This window comes from Sciurus vulgaris (genome assembly GCF_902686455.1).
Source record: "Sciurus vulgaris genome assembly, chromosome: 3".
NCBI lineage: Eukaryota > Metazoa > Chordata > Mammalia > Rodentia > Sciuridae > Sciurus > Sciurus vulgaris.
In genome coordinates this window covers 73,976,795-73,996,451 of record NC_136463.1, presented here as the reverse complement: position 1 = coordinate 73,996,451, position 19,657 = coordinate 73,976,795, and the positions used below count along the sequence as shown (strand labels likewise).

The following is a 19,657-nucleotide window of genomic DNA, read 5'->3' as shown; positions in this document are numbered from 1 at the left end:
GTTCCAGGATCCCTTCTAAGATGTCACTTTGAATCTAGTTATCGTGTCTCCTTAGTATCTTCTTGTTTCTGACAGTTCCTCAAACTTCCCTTGTTTCAACGATCTTGACAGGTCTAAGAAGTACTGGTCAGATTTTGTAGAATGTCCCTCAATGTGGTTTTGTCTGATGTTTTCCTCTTGATTAGACTGGGACAATGAGTTTTTGGGAAGAAGACCACAGGGGTCAATTGCTTGTCACAGAATATGAGTGTGAATTATCATAGGCCATGTTAATCATTTGGTATGTTAGTCTGCCAGTGCTATCATAAGAAATACCACAGACTGGGTGGCTGCAATGATGGAAATTTATTTTCTCACAGTTCTGGAGATTAGAAGTTTAAGATCAGGATGTGGGCAGGGTTGGTTTCTTCTGAGACCTCTCCTGGGTATGTAGAGGGCCATCTTTTCCCTCACATATTCCCTTCTCCCACTATCTTCCCTTTGCATATGTCTATGTCCTAATCTCTTTTTATAAGGACTCCAATGAGATTGGATTTGGATCCATTCTCATAACCTCATTTTGCCTCCAAACACAGTCACATTCTGAGGTCTTGGAGGTTAGGACTTCAATATATGAATTTAACCCATAGCATTTGGCTAAATACTTGGTAATCCTCTTCTATGTTTCTCTCATCTAAAGCTATTTTTTCTCTTTCCATATTCTATTCTTTGAAAGTGAATAAGTCAAGCACACAAGGGGAGAGATGTGGAATTCTCTCATTAAAAACAATCCAATAAACAAGTAAGTAGAGAATTCCCTAGGAAAGCCTTCCCATGTACTCTGTGTGTATGGACACCAAAGTGCAGGGACTGCATGTGAGTCCTCCTTGACTCTGGCTGCCCAGAATGTTTTTCAGTAGAGCAGTTCTGGGAATGTGGCTCAGTGGTAGAGTGGCCCTGGGTTCAAATCTCAGTGCTGCCACACACACAAAAAAATTGTATGATCACTGGAAGCTCATTCATTATGCAATTTTATGGATTCAAATTCTGACTCTGTTACTTATAGCTGTGTAACCTTGGGTACACCAGTTGTTTAACATCTCTGTGCTTCAACTTCCTCATCTGTCAATGGGAATAAAAGTGCTATTTACTTCATACAGTTGTCATGAGGACTAAATGCTTTTATATACATAAGTGATTCCTAGGACACAATATAAGTTAGTCATTATAATTATCATTAGGCACTGTGGATCTGATGCACAATTATTGTATTAGTCTGTTTTCCTTTGCTATAATAAAATACCTGAGGTTGAGGCCTTTTAAAGGAAAACAGTTTTACTTATTTTACAGTTTTGGGGGTTCAAGGGCATTGTTCTAGCATCAGCCTGGCACTAGTGAGGCCTCATGGCAGATGAAGTGAGAGAGCAAGTGTGACAGATCACATGGCAAGACAGGACACCAGAAAGTATAGGAAATGGCCAGTCTTACCATTTTATAACAATGCTCTTAGGAGAACTAACCAAGGTCCCATGACATCTACCTCCAGTGACTAATAACCTCCTTCTACCTCAACACCACCATGCGGGGGACAAAGCCTCCAACTCAAAACCTTGGAGGATGAGCTACATCCAAACCAAAGAAATTCCTGTCTTAAGAAACTTAGAATCCACCAGGAAGTCCTAATATGAAAGAAGTACATGCTGAGAGGTTAAGTATGTGACACGGGCAACACAGACCATAAGACTTAAAAGAAGGGTGAGGCTAGAGTGAACTGTGGAGTCAAGGCAGACTTCCTGGGAGAAGTGTGTTTGAGCTGGGGTTTGAAGGACAGAGGCAGAATTGGGTGGAAGAGAAATTGTATTTTGTTATGGTTTGGATCTTAAATGTCCCCTAAAGGCTCATGTGTTGAAGGCTTGGTCCCCAGTGCAACAGTATTCAGAGTTGGGACCTTTGGGACATGAAGGGATCATGATGAGGGCTCTGACCTCATGAATGGGTTAATCCATTTATGGATTCATGGTTTAATGGGTTTGGGGTGAGGGCCTCTGTTGTAAAAATCAACCTCTCCATGTCTCTCTCTCTCCCACCCCCCACTTTGTGACTGCTATAGTTGAGCAGGTTTCATGGTACACTGCTGTCACAATGTGCCACCTCACCACAGTCCTAAAAGTAACCAGGCCAATTGGCCATGGACTGAAATCTCTGAAACCATGAGCCAAAAAAATCTTGCCCCCTGTCAATGGATTTTCTCAGGTATTTTTTCACAGTCACAGAAACTGACTAAGTGTTTTAATCCTGGTAGGTTAACCACTCACCATGTAGTTATACTGCTGTTATAAGAACAATAATGTCTTAACACAATACAGTTTTATTTCCTGTTTTTGTCAATAGGTTGTGGCACCCTGCTGCTTGCAGTCAGTCAGGAATTCTACGTTTTTTTTACACTGTGGCTCCACCATTCCCCAAGAGACTCGGAAACCACAGCTGGGCTCCCTACATGCCACCAGTAGATGGGAGGAGAGAACAGCAGGCTGGCACAGGAAGTTTTCATGGGGCCTGGTCTGGAAGTATAGTTGCTATGTTTTGAATACGGTTTGCCCCTCTGAAACTCATATTAACATTTGCCATTGTGGTAGTGACATTGGGAGGTGGGTCCTTTAAGAGGTGATTAGGTTCATAAAAGGGACCATGCATACTAGGCAAGCACTCTACCACTGAGCCAAATGCCGAGCACTGGCTTGTCCTTTTGCTTTCCACCATGTTTTGAAACTCTTGGCAGACACCGTCACTATGCTCTTGGACTTCCTCGTCTCCAGAACTGTAAGCCGAGATGAACTTTTTCCTTTATAAATTACCTAGCCTCGGATATTCAATTATAGTAACAGAAAACAAACTAAGACAGAACTATATCACTTACCCTCATTTCATGTCTACTCCTAATTGTGAGTGAGGCTGGGAAAATATTACAGCTGTGGAACCAGAAGAAAAAGGAAACTGATCTTGTTCCACACCGAGCTTTCCAGGCAGGGGCAAGAATTAAATCCCAATGCCTCTTTTGTCAGAAATGGAGCTCTTAGAAATGATTTAAGATTCTCACTGCCACCCTCTTCTAAGAGCTAGGTGGCTGTTATTGTTATTGTCATTTTCATCATCATCATCACTACCACCAATCACCATATCAGCGTCATTTGTCTATTTTATTAAGTTACCACATAATCAAGTTACATTTTTCCTTTCCAAATACCTTAATCTCCCCAGGGCAATAAGATTAGTCACTAGGATGCAATTGATGCTGGTCATGGGGCAAAGGCCCCCTGTTTATGACTAGTACTCTTGGCTTAAATGCCAGGGCCCAAGACAGATTTATTCACTGGACTGCCCAAAGCTCTTTAAAGAAAGTGACCCTTTCATTTTGTGCCCCTCCCTTTCCACTCCTGTTCTCTTGGATAAACCTCTGGTGGTGTTCCTCAGAAGTTTTTGTGGTAATCAAGCACCATCAGAAATTAGCACTTTCCTCCAGGGTTGAGACCATGGATGCACCTGGCCCCTCAGGACTTTGAATCCCAGGTCCACCCAAGGTAGGAATGACTATCTCAGAGCTGCTGATCCAGGAGGATGAAGTCTTCAGCTTGCATGAGTCATTTCCTTAGTATGTTGGAATTGAGATCTTTTAAGAAGCCCAGGCCCCAAACCCCTTTCCCTATATCTTTCTTCTTGGCCATTTCTTCTTACCATTGAGGAAACCGACAAGGGCATGGTCACCTCTTCTAGGAGGACATTTGTTCTGGACTTTGCTGGCCTCCTCTTCTCCCACCCTCAAGTGCACCTGGGCATATGACCTATACATTAGTTCCCATCTATGAGAGCCTTTGTCAGGAGACATTTGGCAATAATGTCTGGAGATGTTTTTGTCACCTCTGGGTAGGACACATCAGTAAGGTAGAAGCCAAAGAAGCCACTAAACATCCCACAGTGTATAGGACAGCTCCTCCTATCTCACCAAAAAAAGAATAACCTCCTCAAAAATGCCAATAATGCCAATGTTGAGAAACCCTGAACTACCTGGATAGAATGTGCCCTGTGACTGACAACCTTGCACTGTGCATAACTGTGATTTCAGGGGAGCATTTAACTCATTTCTTCACAGATAGTCCTCACCCTTATATCTCAGAGACCAAGGAAACAAAATGGGAAACCTCCTTTAGTCTCAGGATGAAGGCACCCTAGTTGGGGAAACCTCTTCTCTGAAAGTCTCTAAAATGGAATGTCTCATCCGTCATTGGAGATGCAGGAGGAGGGAGTTCAGGTTCAGGTGAGGATTGGTGTGGTGTAAGAGTGCAATAAGCAATGGGTGTGGAGCCAGGTAGACCTTGGTTCTCATCACATCCACTTTGGGTCATGTGACCCATGCCAGTTTTTTAACCTCTTTGACTTTGACTCTCTTGCTATGAAATGAGGACATGTTTTGATGAGGATTGAAGGAGATGGCACAGGCAAAGAACCCAGTACAAAGAATGCATTCATGAAATGCTAGCTCTTTTTGAGATGAAGAATTTAAGAATGTTCTGAAGAGTAGTTCAGTTGCAGAGATCTGTACTAATAGCCATGCTATTTTATAGGGTTAATGAATAACTGGGCTTGCATAACTGGGAAGATTAGGGCCACTGAGAAGCAAGCGTTTTTAGGTGACTCTATGATGTGTTGTTAGAGCTAAAAGAAACTGCTCTCTATGCTCCAGTTTAGTTGCTGTGATGCTGCTGCAATGGGCTCTGTCAATTAGATACAAATGGATGAAACCACAGTTTGTCTCATTGATGCATTTTGGCTCAGATCAGAATCATATTTCTAAAGGTTAGCAGACTATTCACATCATGGGGAGAATAGTGGAAGTAGTATTAGGCTGGGAGAGAGCCAGTTACTAGTGCGACCGGGAAGAACCTGCTCTGCCTAACCCTGGTTCCCCTCCCCCTCTCTCTCTCTCTCTCTCTCTCTCTCTCTCTCTCTCTCTCTCTCTCTCTGTGTGTGTGTGTGTGCGCGCGCGCACATGTGTGTTATTGGGATTGACCAGGGTCTTGTGCATGCTAGGTAAGCACTCTACCACTGAGCTACACTCCTAGACCTTTTTACTTATATATGTATTTATTTTTTAAATTCTGAGATAATCGCACTATTGTTCAGGCTGGCCTTGAACATAAGATCCTCCTGCCTCAGCTTCCTGAGTTATAGGTGTCCACCTCCATACCTGGTTCTGGCCCCTCTTTTTGATTTCCAGGGCTTGAGATCCCTCAGCTATGGAAAGCTGAGGTTCCAGGAGAACTGTCCCTCAGGATGTCCCAGTGCTGACTGACACAGTAGTCAGTCCAGGCCCTTGCAATTACACTCCTGGGCTAGGAGGAAGGACTTGCATGCTAGTTGGAACAAATTAGCAACAAAATGCCCTTAAGCCTTCAGTAAGTTCCCTTGTGGGTCTTCCTGTAATGACAAAATGCAAACAAAGCTGTGAGCACTGATTTGTTCATTGCATTTTTGTATAGGACAGCAAAAAATTGGACACATCCTAATGTCCATCCAGGGAGGATGGGTACATAAATGACAGAGCTCCTGTATGACAAGCTGTCACACCAAATTTAAAGACTGGTGGTAAAAGTTTAGGACAGTGTAAGAAAGTACTTGTGATAAAATGTTGAACATAACAAAAAATAAATAATATTAAAAAGAGGTAGAATGGAGGAACTTTAGATTACATAGAGGAAAATGAGAGGGAGGAGGGGGGTATGAAAGATGGTGACATGAGACAGACATCACTACCCTGTGTACATGTATAATTACATGAATGGTATGAATCTACATCGTGCACAACCATAGAAACGAAAAGTTCTATTTCGTTTGTGTACAATGAATCAAAATGCAGTCTGTAAAAATAAAAATAAAAATAAATAATTTTTTTTAAAAAAAGGGTAGATAGATTGTAGGCCTCTAAAATGAATTTTTACCAAATATTGCATAAGGCAGTCTCTGGTCAGAAGTACCTTGTAAATGATTTTGTTCTACACAGGTGTCTGTTGGTTATTTTCTTGTCTGAGGGCAGTGGAAGAGGGTCATGGAGGATCAGTCTGGAGTCAAAGAATAAGAGGGTCCCTATCTGTGACACTAACAGGAGAAGCAGCCGAACTGTGGTGGAAAACCAGAGAAACCAAGTGCAGTGTGGAGCCCAAAAAAGTAAAACCGAGGGAGAACCTGAATAAACCCTCTGGACTTAACTCTCTTCACTTGCTTTTAGTCACTTGCTTTTGCCACCAATTTTAGAGGTCACGTAGCTAAGCAACATACTATTAGACTCCCACTAACTTTGCTCTGGATAACACCTCTGATGTGTGAGTCACGATGGTAACATTGCCTACGCTGTTTTTTCAGGAACTTGTCTATCTCAAACCAGTTGAAACCACCAACCTTTCACTTGGGTCTGCACAGGTGTCAGATGGATGATGGCTTTGAGGACGTCTGAGGGCGGCAAACTCCACCCTGAGATCACACCAACACCAGCCATTTCCCGAGCATGCGCCCTATGAAGAGCTGCGAAGTCTGTTTAGACACGTGCGGACCCCTGATGACTTCGCTTTCCCTTGCCTCCAATCACCTTTCCCACACCTCAGACCACCCTGCTTCTTTATCCCGTGAACACCCCCAAACCTATCCTCTGGAAGGTGAATTTAAAGTTTGCTCCCCCATGTCCTCGCTTGGCTGCCTCATGAATAAACACTTTCTCGTTTGCAAAACTGGTCTGGTCTTTTCAATGATTGTTCTGTGTGGTGGGCAAAAAGGGCCTGGTTAGGTAACAAAAGCAAATGTTGGCCAGAAACTGGAAGGGATCTTAGGGGACAGAAGCCTAATCAGAGCAGGGGTAGAGCTTGATGTGTGGCACGGGCTGGAGGGAAGCAGGTGGCCTCTTGGGATCAGAGCATGTAGTTTCCCGTGAACTTTGAAGTTCCTCTCCTGACTCCCAGTCCTTGCCAAGGGTTGTTTGGTTGTAAGATAGTGAAATACTTTTGAGTCAACTCAACAGAAGTCGAGGCGGTTTGGAGGCTCCATGGAGCCCACCCGTAGGAGCTCAGGAAGCTCTTGGGCAGTGGGCTGTGGCAGCAACTCTGCCTCTCTCTGGGCCCACTTGGTCTCCACCTTTGTGCTTTGACTACTTTACCCTTTTCTCTCCCACCACCTCTTTATCTGTGTTCCGAGAAAAGGCCCATGGTCCTGGTAGCTGCCCTGGCTTGACCACAACTCTATCTAAAAGATGACAACTCATTCCACATCTCTACCTCTAGGGCCAAGACCCTCCCAAGTATTGGGAAAGGAAAGGAACCTGACTGGTCAATTATGAGAACCCCAGAGACCTCTCTTCAGCTAAGGAAAGAACTGTGACTGGGCAGGATCTCCCTATTATCCACCTGCCTTCATAAAAGGACTCCCCTTATCTATATAGCCACTCCCAGGGACTGCCTGCCCCTCAGTCTGGACCCTCCCAGAGCACACTGCCTGATGACTTCCCTTCAAAAGTGTGTGTATTTGTCTCATAGTGCAAAGGCCCCTTCATTCAAGTCCCAGCCACAGTAAGCTGTCTAGTCCCAAGCATGCTCCTGCTCCCTGGCCTTTAGCTCTGTTATAAGACTTCCTGATTGCCCTAGGCATTTCCTTGTGTGTTTGCCCTTCAACACTGAACACAGAATATTTACATGACCAGTTGTCCAAGCAGTCCCCCAGTAGACTCCAACTGACTGTCCTGTAATTCAATTAGACTTTGACAATATCTATCAGGACTTAGAGTCAGATCCACAGGTTAAGGGCTTAGTCCTGCAAGATTGGCCCCACTTCAGATGCCAGTCACAAGTAGCAGATCATCTGTCATTGTACTTCTGACCAACAGGCTATAAATCAGAGGTTTTCATCACCTCTTCCTCCTCCTCCTTAGGTCCCATTAAACTTGGACTCACAGAACTCAGGCAAATGCTTACTTATATCTACCAGTTTATTATAAAGGATACTACCAAAAATACAGACGAACAACTAGGTGAATAGATGCAAAGGCAAGGTGTGGGAGAAGGGGAACAGAGAGTCCCATACCCTCTCTGGGAAGCACCTTCCAGGGACCTCCTTATGTTCAGCTATCTGGAAGCTAATAAATCTTCTTCAAGAATTTTGCCTTCTCAGAGGTCAGTAGGTGGAACTGACAGTTCCAACTCTACTCACATGGTCTTTCTGGTGACTGTCCCATTCTGTGACTGGGAATCCCAAACTAAGTCACCTCATTAGCCTAATCCCAAATGTTATCAAAGAGGCTCTAGATGAGCAACTAAAGACAATCCACCCACTCAGGAAATTCTAAGGGTTTTAGGAGCTCTGTGACATTAACCAGGGATGAAGACAAAATATATTTTTATATTATAATATAAAATAATATAATATAATATAATATAATATAATATAATATAATATAATATAATATAATATAATATAATATAATATAATATGGCTCCCAGTTAGCTATTGGGTGCTTGGGAGCATAACTCCTACCCTGTGCTTACTTGGAGTTCCCGTGGCACCCAGAGAGATGCTGATCCCCCCAGATTATCACCTGATTGACCCCCCTTCTGGCTTGGGGGGCCAGAAGCAGGTGTGCAGATTGCAGGCCCAGATGGCCTCCAGGAAAGCCAGCATCCACCCTTTTGCTGAAGAGCAAATCATTGTGAGGCCCTGCTAGCTGGGGCTGCGGGAGGCATGTGGGAGTGGAAGTGCCAAGAGAGGAGGACAAAGTCCTGTAATAAATTACGTGGGCCCAGAATGCTCTGCCATTTCCTCTTGGGGCCCTTCCGCCTCTTCCTCTATTCCTTACTCTATGACACCCCTGAAACTTGGGTACTCTCCTTTCCGGGCTCTTTCAGTTTGCCCAGGGTGGAGGGCAGGGGAGTTCACTGACCCCAGTCCTGACAAGGTAAGCCCCCCCGTGGTGTGGACTTCCAGCTGGGGGAAAGGGAGGAGGGACTCAGCTCCCTGGAGGAGGGTCACTAGAAAGGAGTTGGGTTAAGAGGCACAGAACTAGAAGCAGGGTGTGGTAGAGGACTGGAAACCAGAAACTACAGGCAGGCGACTCAGTCCACTGGGCTGCAGGGCTGACCCTGGAAGGCTGAGGAGGAGGAGGAAGAGGAGAGGGGAGGGAGAGAGCAGAGCTAAAGCTGTACTGGCCCTCTGCTATAGGAGGGCAGACACGGGCACCAGGGAACGGCCAGTGCTGGGCTGCCCCAGCTCACAGCCTCCTCACAGCTGGAAGACCTCACCTCAGAATCAAGGGGCATCAAGGTATTGATGGCTAGGCCCCAGCTGTGCCATAGTGATGACTCACTGCCTCCTCCCAGCACTGGTGGCATTACCTCCATTTTATGGAGACAGAGACTGAGGACCAGAGAGTCAAGGTGCCCACAGGAAGACGCTGGATTCAACTCCGGAGTCTGAGCTTATCTGACTGATCCGTGTACCTTGGACAGTTGTGTTTAGTCACCTCTGAAAGGTCTGGGCCCTGGAGTGAGGCAAGACAATGTCTGCCTGTCTTCAAAGCTTTCTCAGATGGGGTGTTGGGTTGTTAAGGGAATTAGGTGGCTGAGGAGAGGGACAGCCCATGGCCTCACTCAGGCAGTCTTCCTTGAGCTGCCAGCCTAAGTGTGCCTCCCATTCTCATTTCACAGAGGAGAAATTCAAGACACAGAAGTCAGGAAGGACTGGCTTATGTCAGGCAGCTGGCAGGTGTGGGCCCTTATCCCAAATCCCCTAAATTGGGTACAGGTATTCCCCATGACAAAGCCACCCACTTAGTCCACTTCATAACAATGGACTTGAATTTCATTCTAATCCATAAGACTCCTGAATTCTGTCACCTGATTGACAGGCTAGTTCAGGATTTTATTTTGAAAACTCAGTACGACTAGAACATGCACCTCTAGCAAACAAGTAAAGAACAACTCAGCTCAACAGCTGTTGGGTACAAAGCTTTTCCCATTTCCCTGTACCTGTTGGACACCCAACCACCCGCCACTCAGGTGAAACCTCTCAGAGATCTGTTCCGCAGGCATTTGCCTTCAGGCCTCCTGTGCCCTCTTCTCAGTGTGGGGCTCTGCAGAGAGCTGACACACAGAAAAGGGCATCTCCCTGTTACTTCTGTACATTTATAAAGAGCTCTGCACTTTATGGCTCTTGTTTCTCCATGTTCATTCAGTTCAAGGAGAAAGAGCAGGAATAGTGTTACACTTTCACAGAAAAGGATGTTGCAGTTCTTAGGCAAAATGACTTGCCCAAGGTCACTGGACCATGAGCTCCTTGAGGGCATAGGCTGGGTCTCCTCAGGATTTTTCCATCCCCTGCAGCCACTCAGGGCTCAGCAGAGAACCGGCACTCTACACGTGCACACCAAGGGAATAAATGGAGTGGTTAGTACACAGTGAAGTTGGGGATGATTTCTGATCTAATGTCATTTTAGACTGTTTTGTATCTCTTCAGTTAATCAGGCTGCTTAAATCCTGTTCCTTCACCGCCAGCTGTGATGTGGGACTATGCAGAGAAAAAGTGACCAGTACATACCAGAGGCACAGAATTCAGGGCAACGAGAGGTCAGAGGAGGAAAAGAATCATGGAGCTGAGGACAGGCAGAAGAGGGGAAGGGACCTACCAGGCTATAAAGGAACTTATGGCCAGGGGAGAGGAGGGCATGTTCCAGGCAAAGAAAATGTCATCCACAAAGATACAGAGAAAAGAAAGGACTGGTCGAGCTTGGGCATTGTTGGCGGGAATCACATGCAGGAGCAGGGGAGTGACAGGACGTGCTCTATTGCTGTCTTAGTCCATTTTCTGTTGTTAACAACACAATACTACATATTGGGTAAGTTATGAAGAAAAGAGGTTTATTGGGGTTCATGATTCTGGTCCAAGGTTGGGGGACTGTATTTGGTGATGGCCTTCTTCCTGGCAGAGTCCTGAGGTGGTACAGGGCCTGACATGGCAGCAAGAGACAGGGAGTGTGTGTATGTACTTTCTGGTCTTTCCCTCTTCTTTTTTTTTTTTTTTTTTTTTTGGTACCGGGGATTGAACCCAGGGGCACTTAATCACTGGGCTACATCCCTAGCCCTTTTTTTGTATTTTACTTAGAGACAGGGTCTCACAGAGTTGCTAAGTGCCTCACTAATCTGCTTAGGCTGGCTTAGAACTCGCAATCCTCCTGGCTCAGCCTCCCCAGTCACTGGGATTATAGGCTTGCATCACTGTGCCTGGCTTTCCCTCTTCTTATAGAGTCACAAGGATTCAATCATGGGGCCTCTGCCTTGATGATCTCACATAATCTTAATCACTTCCCAAAGACTTTATCTCCAAACACCATCAATATTAGGTTTCTACCCTCTTAATACCTCACAAGAAGGATTAAATTTCAACATGTCTTTTGGAGGGGACAAACCATATTCAAACCATTGCAATGAATTTCCATGATGATAGGAATATTCTCTACTGCCCCAAACCATAACCACTAGTTGCACAGGGCTATTAAGCACTTGAAGTGTGACCGGTAAAAGGGAGGAGCTCAATTTCAACTAAAATTAAATTTAAATAGACACTTGTGGTTACTATATTGGAAGATTCAGGCCTACAGGGTCTTGGGTGAATTCCTTAGTTTTGCCAAGCCTCGATTTTTCCAAGTATGGAAGAGTATAGACAATAATTATATACCACACATAATTGTCATTGAAGGAACCATTGTATGTGCAACTTTTGACTCAGTAACTGCCCAACAAATGGTCTTCTAATGATTAGAGTGTAACTCAGCCCTTCATTTCATGGGCTGCCCTGTCTCCAAGGCTGACCACTTAACCTCTCTGGGACCCATGTGGAGTCACCGACCAGCCTGGGTCAGCCCTGAATGCAGATGGTTTGGTTACATCTCTATCACCTGCTTACTTCCCCCTGGTGGTGGCCCTTCCAGACTGTGCCAGCCTTTGCTCTACTTTGGTAAGGCTTCCAGGCTGGTACCCTTGGCTCTGGTGCTGTGGGGAATGGGTAGCCAGCTGGTATAGAATAACTTCCAAGGTTTACTCATCTCTTACTCAGCCTCACATGTCCTTTCTTCTGCCCAAAGAACACTTGCAACCCGTTGGTGAACAAAGCATTCTAAGTCCTCCAATGTAGGTACCCTTTTAGGGCTGGCATCCCATAGGTAAGAGACACAGTTGGTTTTTCTTCTTGGACCCAGGTTTCTCATCTTTGAGGTGGGATATCTCCAAGGAAAGTACAGGGCCCCTGTACAATTTAAATGAGAGAATCTGGGCAGAGTGTTCTGCACACTACCTAGCATACTGCTCTAGCACACAACCCCCTTCCTCCCCCTCCTAGTCCAGCAACACTCTGATCTTCTCCCCAGCTCTACCTCCCTACTTGTCTTCGACATTTTCTTCCCCACCCCTCCTATATTCCAGTGAAGTGACACCCTGGAAATGTGTGTTAGTAGTGTTGCTTCAGACCACTAGCAGTTATCTGTGGAGGACTTTGAGAACCGGCAACTTACCTTCTCCCCTCAGGGGATGATCATGCCATTCTGGTTCCTGAGATTAGGTAGGACACTGACTCCCAAGGTCTCAGTCACATAAACCTCTTACAGCTTGACAATGGACTTGAGATAGAAAGAAGGCATATCACACTCAAAAGGCAAAGACTTTCAAATACACCAGTGCTTCCCCTTAGGATCAATGCTTCACCTGCCTTCACAGGAAAGTCTGTCCATCCATCCATATATATATATATATATATATATATTCATCTACCCACCAATCTTCCAGACCATCCATGCATCCATCCACCCTCCCACCCTTCCATTTATCGACTCATTCATCCATCCATCTACCCATCCACTGACCCTCCTACGATTCGTCTATCCATTTATCCACCCACCCATCCATTTATCCATCCACCCATCCATTCCTCCATCCCTCCATCTTCCCATCTATCCACCAACCCATCCATACATGCATTCATCCATCCATTCATTCAGCAAGCTTGTTTTGAATCACTTCCATGAGTAAGGCAGAGTCTAGTTCTCAGGTTTCTCATAGGTGTCGGGAAGACATACACAATAATGTATAAAAGCAGGGTTGAGTGCTGAGGCAGAAAATGGCAGCTTCCCTGTGTGAGGATGACTATACATGAATGTGGGTACATGAGTGCATGTGTCTTCACACACACACTTCACACACACACACACACACACACACACATTTCTGAAGGTCAAAGGGAGGTGCAGCCCATGAGAGCACCCTGGCTCGTGTCTTTAGGGGAGTAGGACACAACCCCTGACTGTATTCAGCTCTAGATTTGGGACCTTACAAGGTGAGAGAAGAGTCAGTTGAAGGGAAGTAACACTATTCTCAAGACAGGGAGGGGCCAGGGGATCCACATCATGTATGCTCATTGTCTTTTATTTTTGTGTTCCATTGATGGGTATCATATGACCACTTTTTCCCAAAAGAGAGTTAAGGCAGGGTACAGGCTAACTGGGAATAGAGATGAAGCTAAGAAACAGGTTGTCTAGGGGAGAGGTGGAAGGGCCAAGGGTCTCGATGCAATGAGAGAGCAGCTGTTCAGGGAGTGAGCTGGCGCTGGGGAGGGGGACAGGCCAGCAGTGGCAGTGCTGCTGTTCTACTACTGGAAGACCAGGAGGAGCTGCAAGGGAGTGGGATCAGAAGAGCAGCAGTCTGGAGTATGTGACAGGCCATGCCCTGGGTTCTGGCAGGACCAGCCTGGGACATCTAGGAGGCAGAGCCTGGTGTTTGGAGGTCAGATGTTATGGCAGGGGGCAGGGGGAGAAGGAAGACAGCAACTGAGCTGGGAACTATGGGTGGGCCTTAAGTTTCTGCTTGGTGTGAAGAAGGCAGGAGCAGGAAACAATGGACAGCCAGAGGCAAGGCCATGCCCCTCTATGTCTTTCTTTCCACACCTCCCTAAGACATATGACATGGAAACAGGGACCAGTCTTAACTCAAAAGAGCTGCCTAGGAACCAGGATTCATCTAAGGTCCTTTTCACATTTACTGGGGATTGAACCCCAGGGGCACCTTAACACTGAGCCACATTCCCAACCCTTTTTATTTTAAATTTTGAGCCAGGGTGTCTCAAAGTTGTTGAGGGCCTCACTAAGTTGCTGAGGCTGGACTTAAACTTGCAATCCTCCTGCCTCAGCCTCCCATGTGGATGGGATTACAGATGTGAGCCACATACCCAGCTCTTCTCTGCATTTTGACAGACTTTTACACTTTCCCAAAGCAGAGGATGTAGGGTAAATAGGCTGAATTTTGAAGTTGGGGAGAAGACTGTTTCTTTGCTTACTAGTTGTATTAGTCAGCTTTTCATCTCTGTGACCAAAATACCTGATAAGAACAACTTAGTGGAGGGAAAGTTTATTTTGGCTCATGGTTTCAGAGGTTTAGTCCATGGTTGGCTGACTCCATTGCTCTGGGTCTGAGATGAGGCAGAACATCATGGCAGGAAGGCATGGTGGAGGGAATCTGCTCAGCTTATGACACTTGGGAAGGAGAGAGAGAGAGAGAGAGAGGGGCGGGGACAGATAACATGGTCCAAGGCCACATCCCCTATGACAGCCATATTTTACCTACCTAAAAGTATTACCTAGTAGTTCATTCAAATTATTAATTGATTAACACATTAGTAGATTACAGCCCTAATCAGTGTCTAAAAGTCCCATTGTCTGAACCTTGCTGCACTGAGGACCACAGGTTTTGGGGGAACATTTCTCTATTTAAACCATAATGTCAGTTGAACAGCTTTGATAGAGTCTCAGCATTTCTTGGCCTCTGTGTTCCTCTAAATTGGGGATGAAGGCATCTATTCTCAGAGCTGGCACTGCTGCTGATCCTCATCATCCATCAAAGCCACCATCAAGCTGGGCACAGTGGCTCACACATGTAATCCTAGCAGCTCAGAAGGCTGAGAAAGGAGGATTGTGAGTTCAAAGCCAGCTTCAGCAACTTAGTGAGGCCCTAAGCAACTCAGTGAGACCCCGTCTCTAAATAAAATATAAAAAAGGTCTGGGGATGTGGCTCCATGGTTATGTACCTGGGTTCAATCTCGGTACAAAAATAAATTTAAAAAATAAATAAATAAAACCACCATCAAAATAATGTCCAGAGGCTTCATGTGCCTCTTCATTGGACATGTATTGACTTAAGTTTGGGGCAGACCGTGATAGGTGCAGGAAACAGGGCAATGAACACCACAGACCCAGTACCCGCCTCACGCTGCTAAGTTAGAGGAAGGGAAAATGCCAGTGCTCAAGTCAGGGTCAAGCTACTTCTTCAGACCAGTCAGGTTGAGGCTCTGAGTACACTGCCACCTGCTGGCTGCTAATCAGGCCTGCCCATCTGCTCACAAAATACCTGGAGCAGCCAGGTGCCTGGACAGGTTTGAAATGAGGCAGATCTGAGCTCACTTCCCAGCTGTGTGCTCATTAACTGAGTCACCTTTCTTTTGTTGTGTCCCATGTGAAAAATGGGGAGACGCCCACATTCTGGGGTGCTTTGAGGCTTACATGTATGTGACATGCCTATTCCTCTGGTGGCTGCTTAGCTGAGCACCTGCTAGAATGTGTGGTGATGACTGGTTGTCACAGATATCCAACCAGACAACAGATAGGGACCCCTCTCCCTGTCAAGTTCACAGCTGAGTACAAAATAGTTGTTCAATAAAGATGCAGGACGATAAAGAGACTAAAAGAGCATCATCTCACACGTGGATGGGACTGTGACTCATGTATTCATTTGTTCAGAGCCATTTAATGATCCAGACACTTTGGGACCCATTGATGAACATGCACAGCCCCTGACCTCTAGGGGCTCCACATCAGGGGAACATGACATACTGACCTTCTGCTTTCTCTCTACATATAGGCTGTGTGGAGCTATTGACCCAGGATGTCGGTGTTCAGGCTGGTAAGAATTGCATTTATTCAATCTAGGGATTATTTGTGGAAGTTACCCAAGGTTGAGTTGAATCACTTCCAAAGAATGAAGAAGAAAGGCAAGAGATCTAGAAGGAAAAATACCACAGATAAGGAGTTTGAGGAACAAGATAGAGTCTATTATCTAAAGACAACAGTTTTCTTTAGAAAACTTGCAGCCACATGCACAGTAATCCCTCTTACATTTAGGGCTTAAAATGGATTTCAAATTTGTTGTCTCATTATGGCTCTATAGGGATTTCACCTAGGGAAAACAGGTGACTATATAACTGTGGAACAGGGAACATGGTGGGAATCAGACCCTGGGTCAAGTTGCAACGTTGGATTTTAGCAAATATCTGTGCTTCAGTGGCCAAGAGATGACTCTGCCTGCAGGAAACAGGCAAACTTTTCATTTACTCTTGATTCAACAAATACTAAGAAATTTCCCTTATTGGGAGTTAGGAAAGGCCTTCAGACTACCTGAAATGGAGTGTGTATGGCAGGGAGAAGCTGGGAGGCTGGGCCCCCAAACCAACCTGGGCATCTTTCCCTGTTCTCCAGATTTCCACCCCTGCCTCTGCCCCGCAAAACCCAGAACAATGCTACAAAGTCCTTGTTGATAAGAAAATGTACCCACAGTTCTCCCACGCACATGGAAGCCCTTCTCCCCGGGTGCTGGATCCACACTGCTTGGAGGGGGCCCATCACCAAGCAAGAGCCCTGGGCTCCAAGGACGGGACCCTGGCAGCTTCTGACCTACTAATGGGCAGCTAGGGTTGGTGGTTATTGTTTTTCAATTAGAGAATAGAGTTGATGATGTTTTAGTCTGTGATTCAACCGTTAATTGTCTAAAACTTCAAGTTGCAAAGGGCTTTTGGTTACTGCATGGCAGATAAGGCAAGCACTCTACCAACTGAGCTATATCCCCAGTCCCCATGTGATTTTTAAAATTTATTTATTTATTTATTTATATATTTATGTGGTGCTGAGGATGAAACTCAGTGCCTCACATGTGCTAGGAAAGCACTCTACCACTGAACCACAACCCCAGTCCTACCATGTGAGTTTTGATACATGTCTACATTGTGTAATGTTCAAATCATTGAACACGTTGTGTTAGTCAGCTTTTCATTTCTTTTTTTTTTTAAAGGTTTTTTTTTTTTTTCAGTTATAGATGGACACAATATCTTTATTTTATTTATTTATTTGTATATGGTGCTCAGGTTCAAATCCAGGACCTCACACGTGCTAGGCAAGTGCTTTGCCACTGAGCTACAACTCCAGTCCCCACCTTTTCATTTCTGCGATCAAAACATCTCACAAGAATAACTTAGAGGAGGAAAGGTTTATTTTGGCTCACAGTTTCAGAGGCTCAGTTGGCTTCAAAGCAGAAACATCATGGTAGACGGGCATGGTGGAGAAAACTGCTTAGCTGATGGCAGCCAGGAAGGGGAGGGAGAGAGAGAGAGATAGGAAAGTGACATGGGGCAAGATAAACCCTTCCCCCTTCCAGGGCACACCCCCAGTGACCTACTTCCTTCAGATAAGTACTACCTCCTTGTGGACAATCCAGCTATCAATGGATTACTAATTTGCTAATGTAGTCAGAGCTCTCAGGATTTGGTCATCCCCTAAAAGCCCCACCTCTGAACCTTGCTACACTGGAGACCATGCTTTTAACACATGAAATTTAGGGGACATTCCAGATCTAAATCATAACACAAGGCAAAGCCAAAACTATTTACAAAGGAATGTGCCATGACAGGCATTAGCTGGAATGTCTCCCAAATAACACAGAAGTTAGTCTTTGTGACTAACTTCAAGCAGAGTTTGGAAAGATACCTCCTGAGGCCATATTGTTCACAATTAAGCCTGCAGGCTCCCTCTGTCTTCTAAGATTCCAAGTTCTTTGAGGGGAGGGTAGTCATCTTATTCATCAAGGAATTCTTAGAGGCCCAAGTGGTGGCTAAATAAAGGCAGAATCAGGTGAGATTACTATGGATATACCATCTACCTGGGTCCACTCTGTTCTGGAAACTACTCTGCTCCTTATCTGTGTAACACTCCATTTTTACAATAGACCTTTCAAAGGATGAGGAAATTAAAGGTCAGAGAGGTTGTGACTTTCCTGAGACCACACAACTCAAGGAATGTAGTGTAATGTGTGTCAACTTCCCATTACTGTAACAAATACTCAAGATAATCAACTTATAAGTAGAAAAAAGTTTATTTTATCTCATAGTTTTGGAGGTTTCAGGGCATGGTTGTTTGGGCTCATTGCTTTTGGGCTTGTGGTGTGAGACAGCACATTATGATGGGGAGCACATGGTGGAGCAAAGCCACTCACCTTGTGGCTTAGAATCAAAGGAGATGAGAAAGGACTAGAGTCCCACTATCCCCTTTAAAGGACACACTGTCAATGACCAAAGATCCCCCACCAGGTTCTACCACTTAAAGATCTCACTACCTCCCAATAGCACCAAACTGGGATCTAAGCTTCCAACACATGGACATGTTGGGGTCATTCAGAATTCAAGCTATAGCAGGTAGGGGTTAAAACTCAGGTCTGTCTGATTTCAAAGAGATTGGGGGACTTAAACAACAGATATGTTCTCACAGTGCAAGCAATTCATTCCTTAGCAGATAGGGAAGAGATCTAATGAAAGAGCACCCAGGTGGGGGAGGATTTCTGGGAGAAAGAGGGCACCAGTCATCAGTCCCTGCAGATGGGAGGGGCCCCAAATCTACTGATGGAACTGCACTGGGGCTGACACCCTAGGTACCACTGTTGGAGAGTCCTTGATTTCTCCACTGCAAGGCACCAAGCCACCTCTAGCTCATCTCCTACTGAGTGAAGAGTACCGTGGCAGGTGGGCACACAGTGGCTGGGCACTCAGTGGCTGGGCACGGTGCACTGCTGGTGCCAGTGAATGGGCCAAAGAGCTGCCCAGCTCAGAAGATATCAGTGTGAAGGCACCTGAGAACCAGGTCTCCTGAGAGTGGACTTTTAGAGCTTCGGTTTCCATGTAGTAATTTCCATCTCTGACTGGTGTTCCCACTTCCTCTGCATGCTGAGCTCTGCTGCAGCAGGAACAGTGGCCAGTCATCAGGTGTTTCTTGCACAGAAAGCAACACAGGCTATGGAGGTCCCTACTTCTGAAACTCAGCCTCTGTTCCTTGCACCTCTTCATACACTTCTACTTTTTTTGCAGTTGACAGTTCCTGCTTTTCCTCCTTCTTGCCCATTCTTCCCATGATTCAGTTGCTTTTGAACAGGCATTTTTTTATGCCCATGAAGTTCAGGAAGAAGTTCTGTTTTCTACCCCTTGGCTTCCCACTTATTTCCCAGGTGACCTCTGGCCAAATGGCAAGTCAATCACTTCTTACCTTGCAAAATTCATTCTCCAGTTCTTTTAGTTATTCTTCCAGCCTCTGTTGGGCTGACACCTCATCACTGGGCCTACACTGGAAGTGGTTTTCATCTCCAGTTAATGTCAATTTTGCTGTGAGATGTTCATCATACATTTTGACTCAAATTTTCTCACTTTGGTGACTGGCCAGCTGTTTTCACTGCACAATGCCAACATTCACACTGAAATTTCAACCTTGTTCTAAAAGAGCTTGTCTTCAGTCTCTGAGGGT

General features: G+C 45.4%; 1 protein-coding gene across 1 annotated transcript in view; it reads left to right on the top strand.

Annotated features, from left to right (window-relative positions):
- Positions 1 to 8,827: 8,827 nt before the first annotated feature.
- Positions 8,828 to 19,657, top strand: part of MYO7B (myosin VIIB) — a 72,322-nt gene continuing 61,492 nt past the window's right edge. Inside the window, exons 1-2 of the mRNA XM_079130545.1 lie at positions 8,828 to 8,965; positions 15,963 to 16,004. Of these exons, the coding sequence (XP_078986671.1) occupies positions 15,987 to 16,004 (18 nt within the window). The 5' untranslated portion in view covers positions 8,828 to 8,965; positions 15,963 to 15,986. The remainder of the gene's footprint in view (positions 8,966 to 15,962; positions 16,005 to 19,657) is intronic.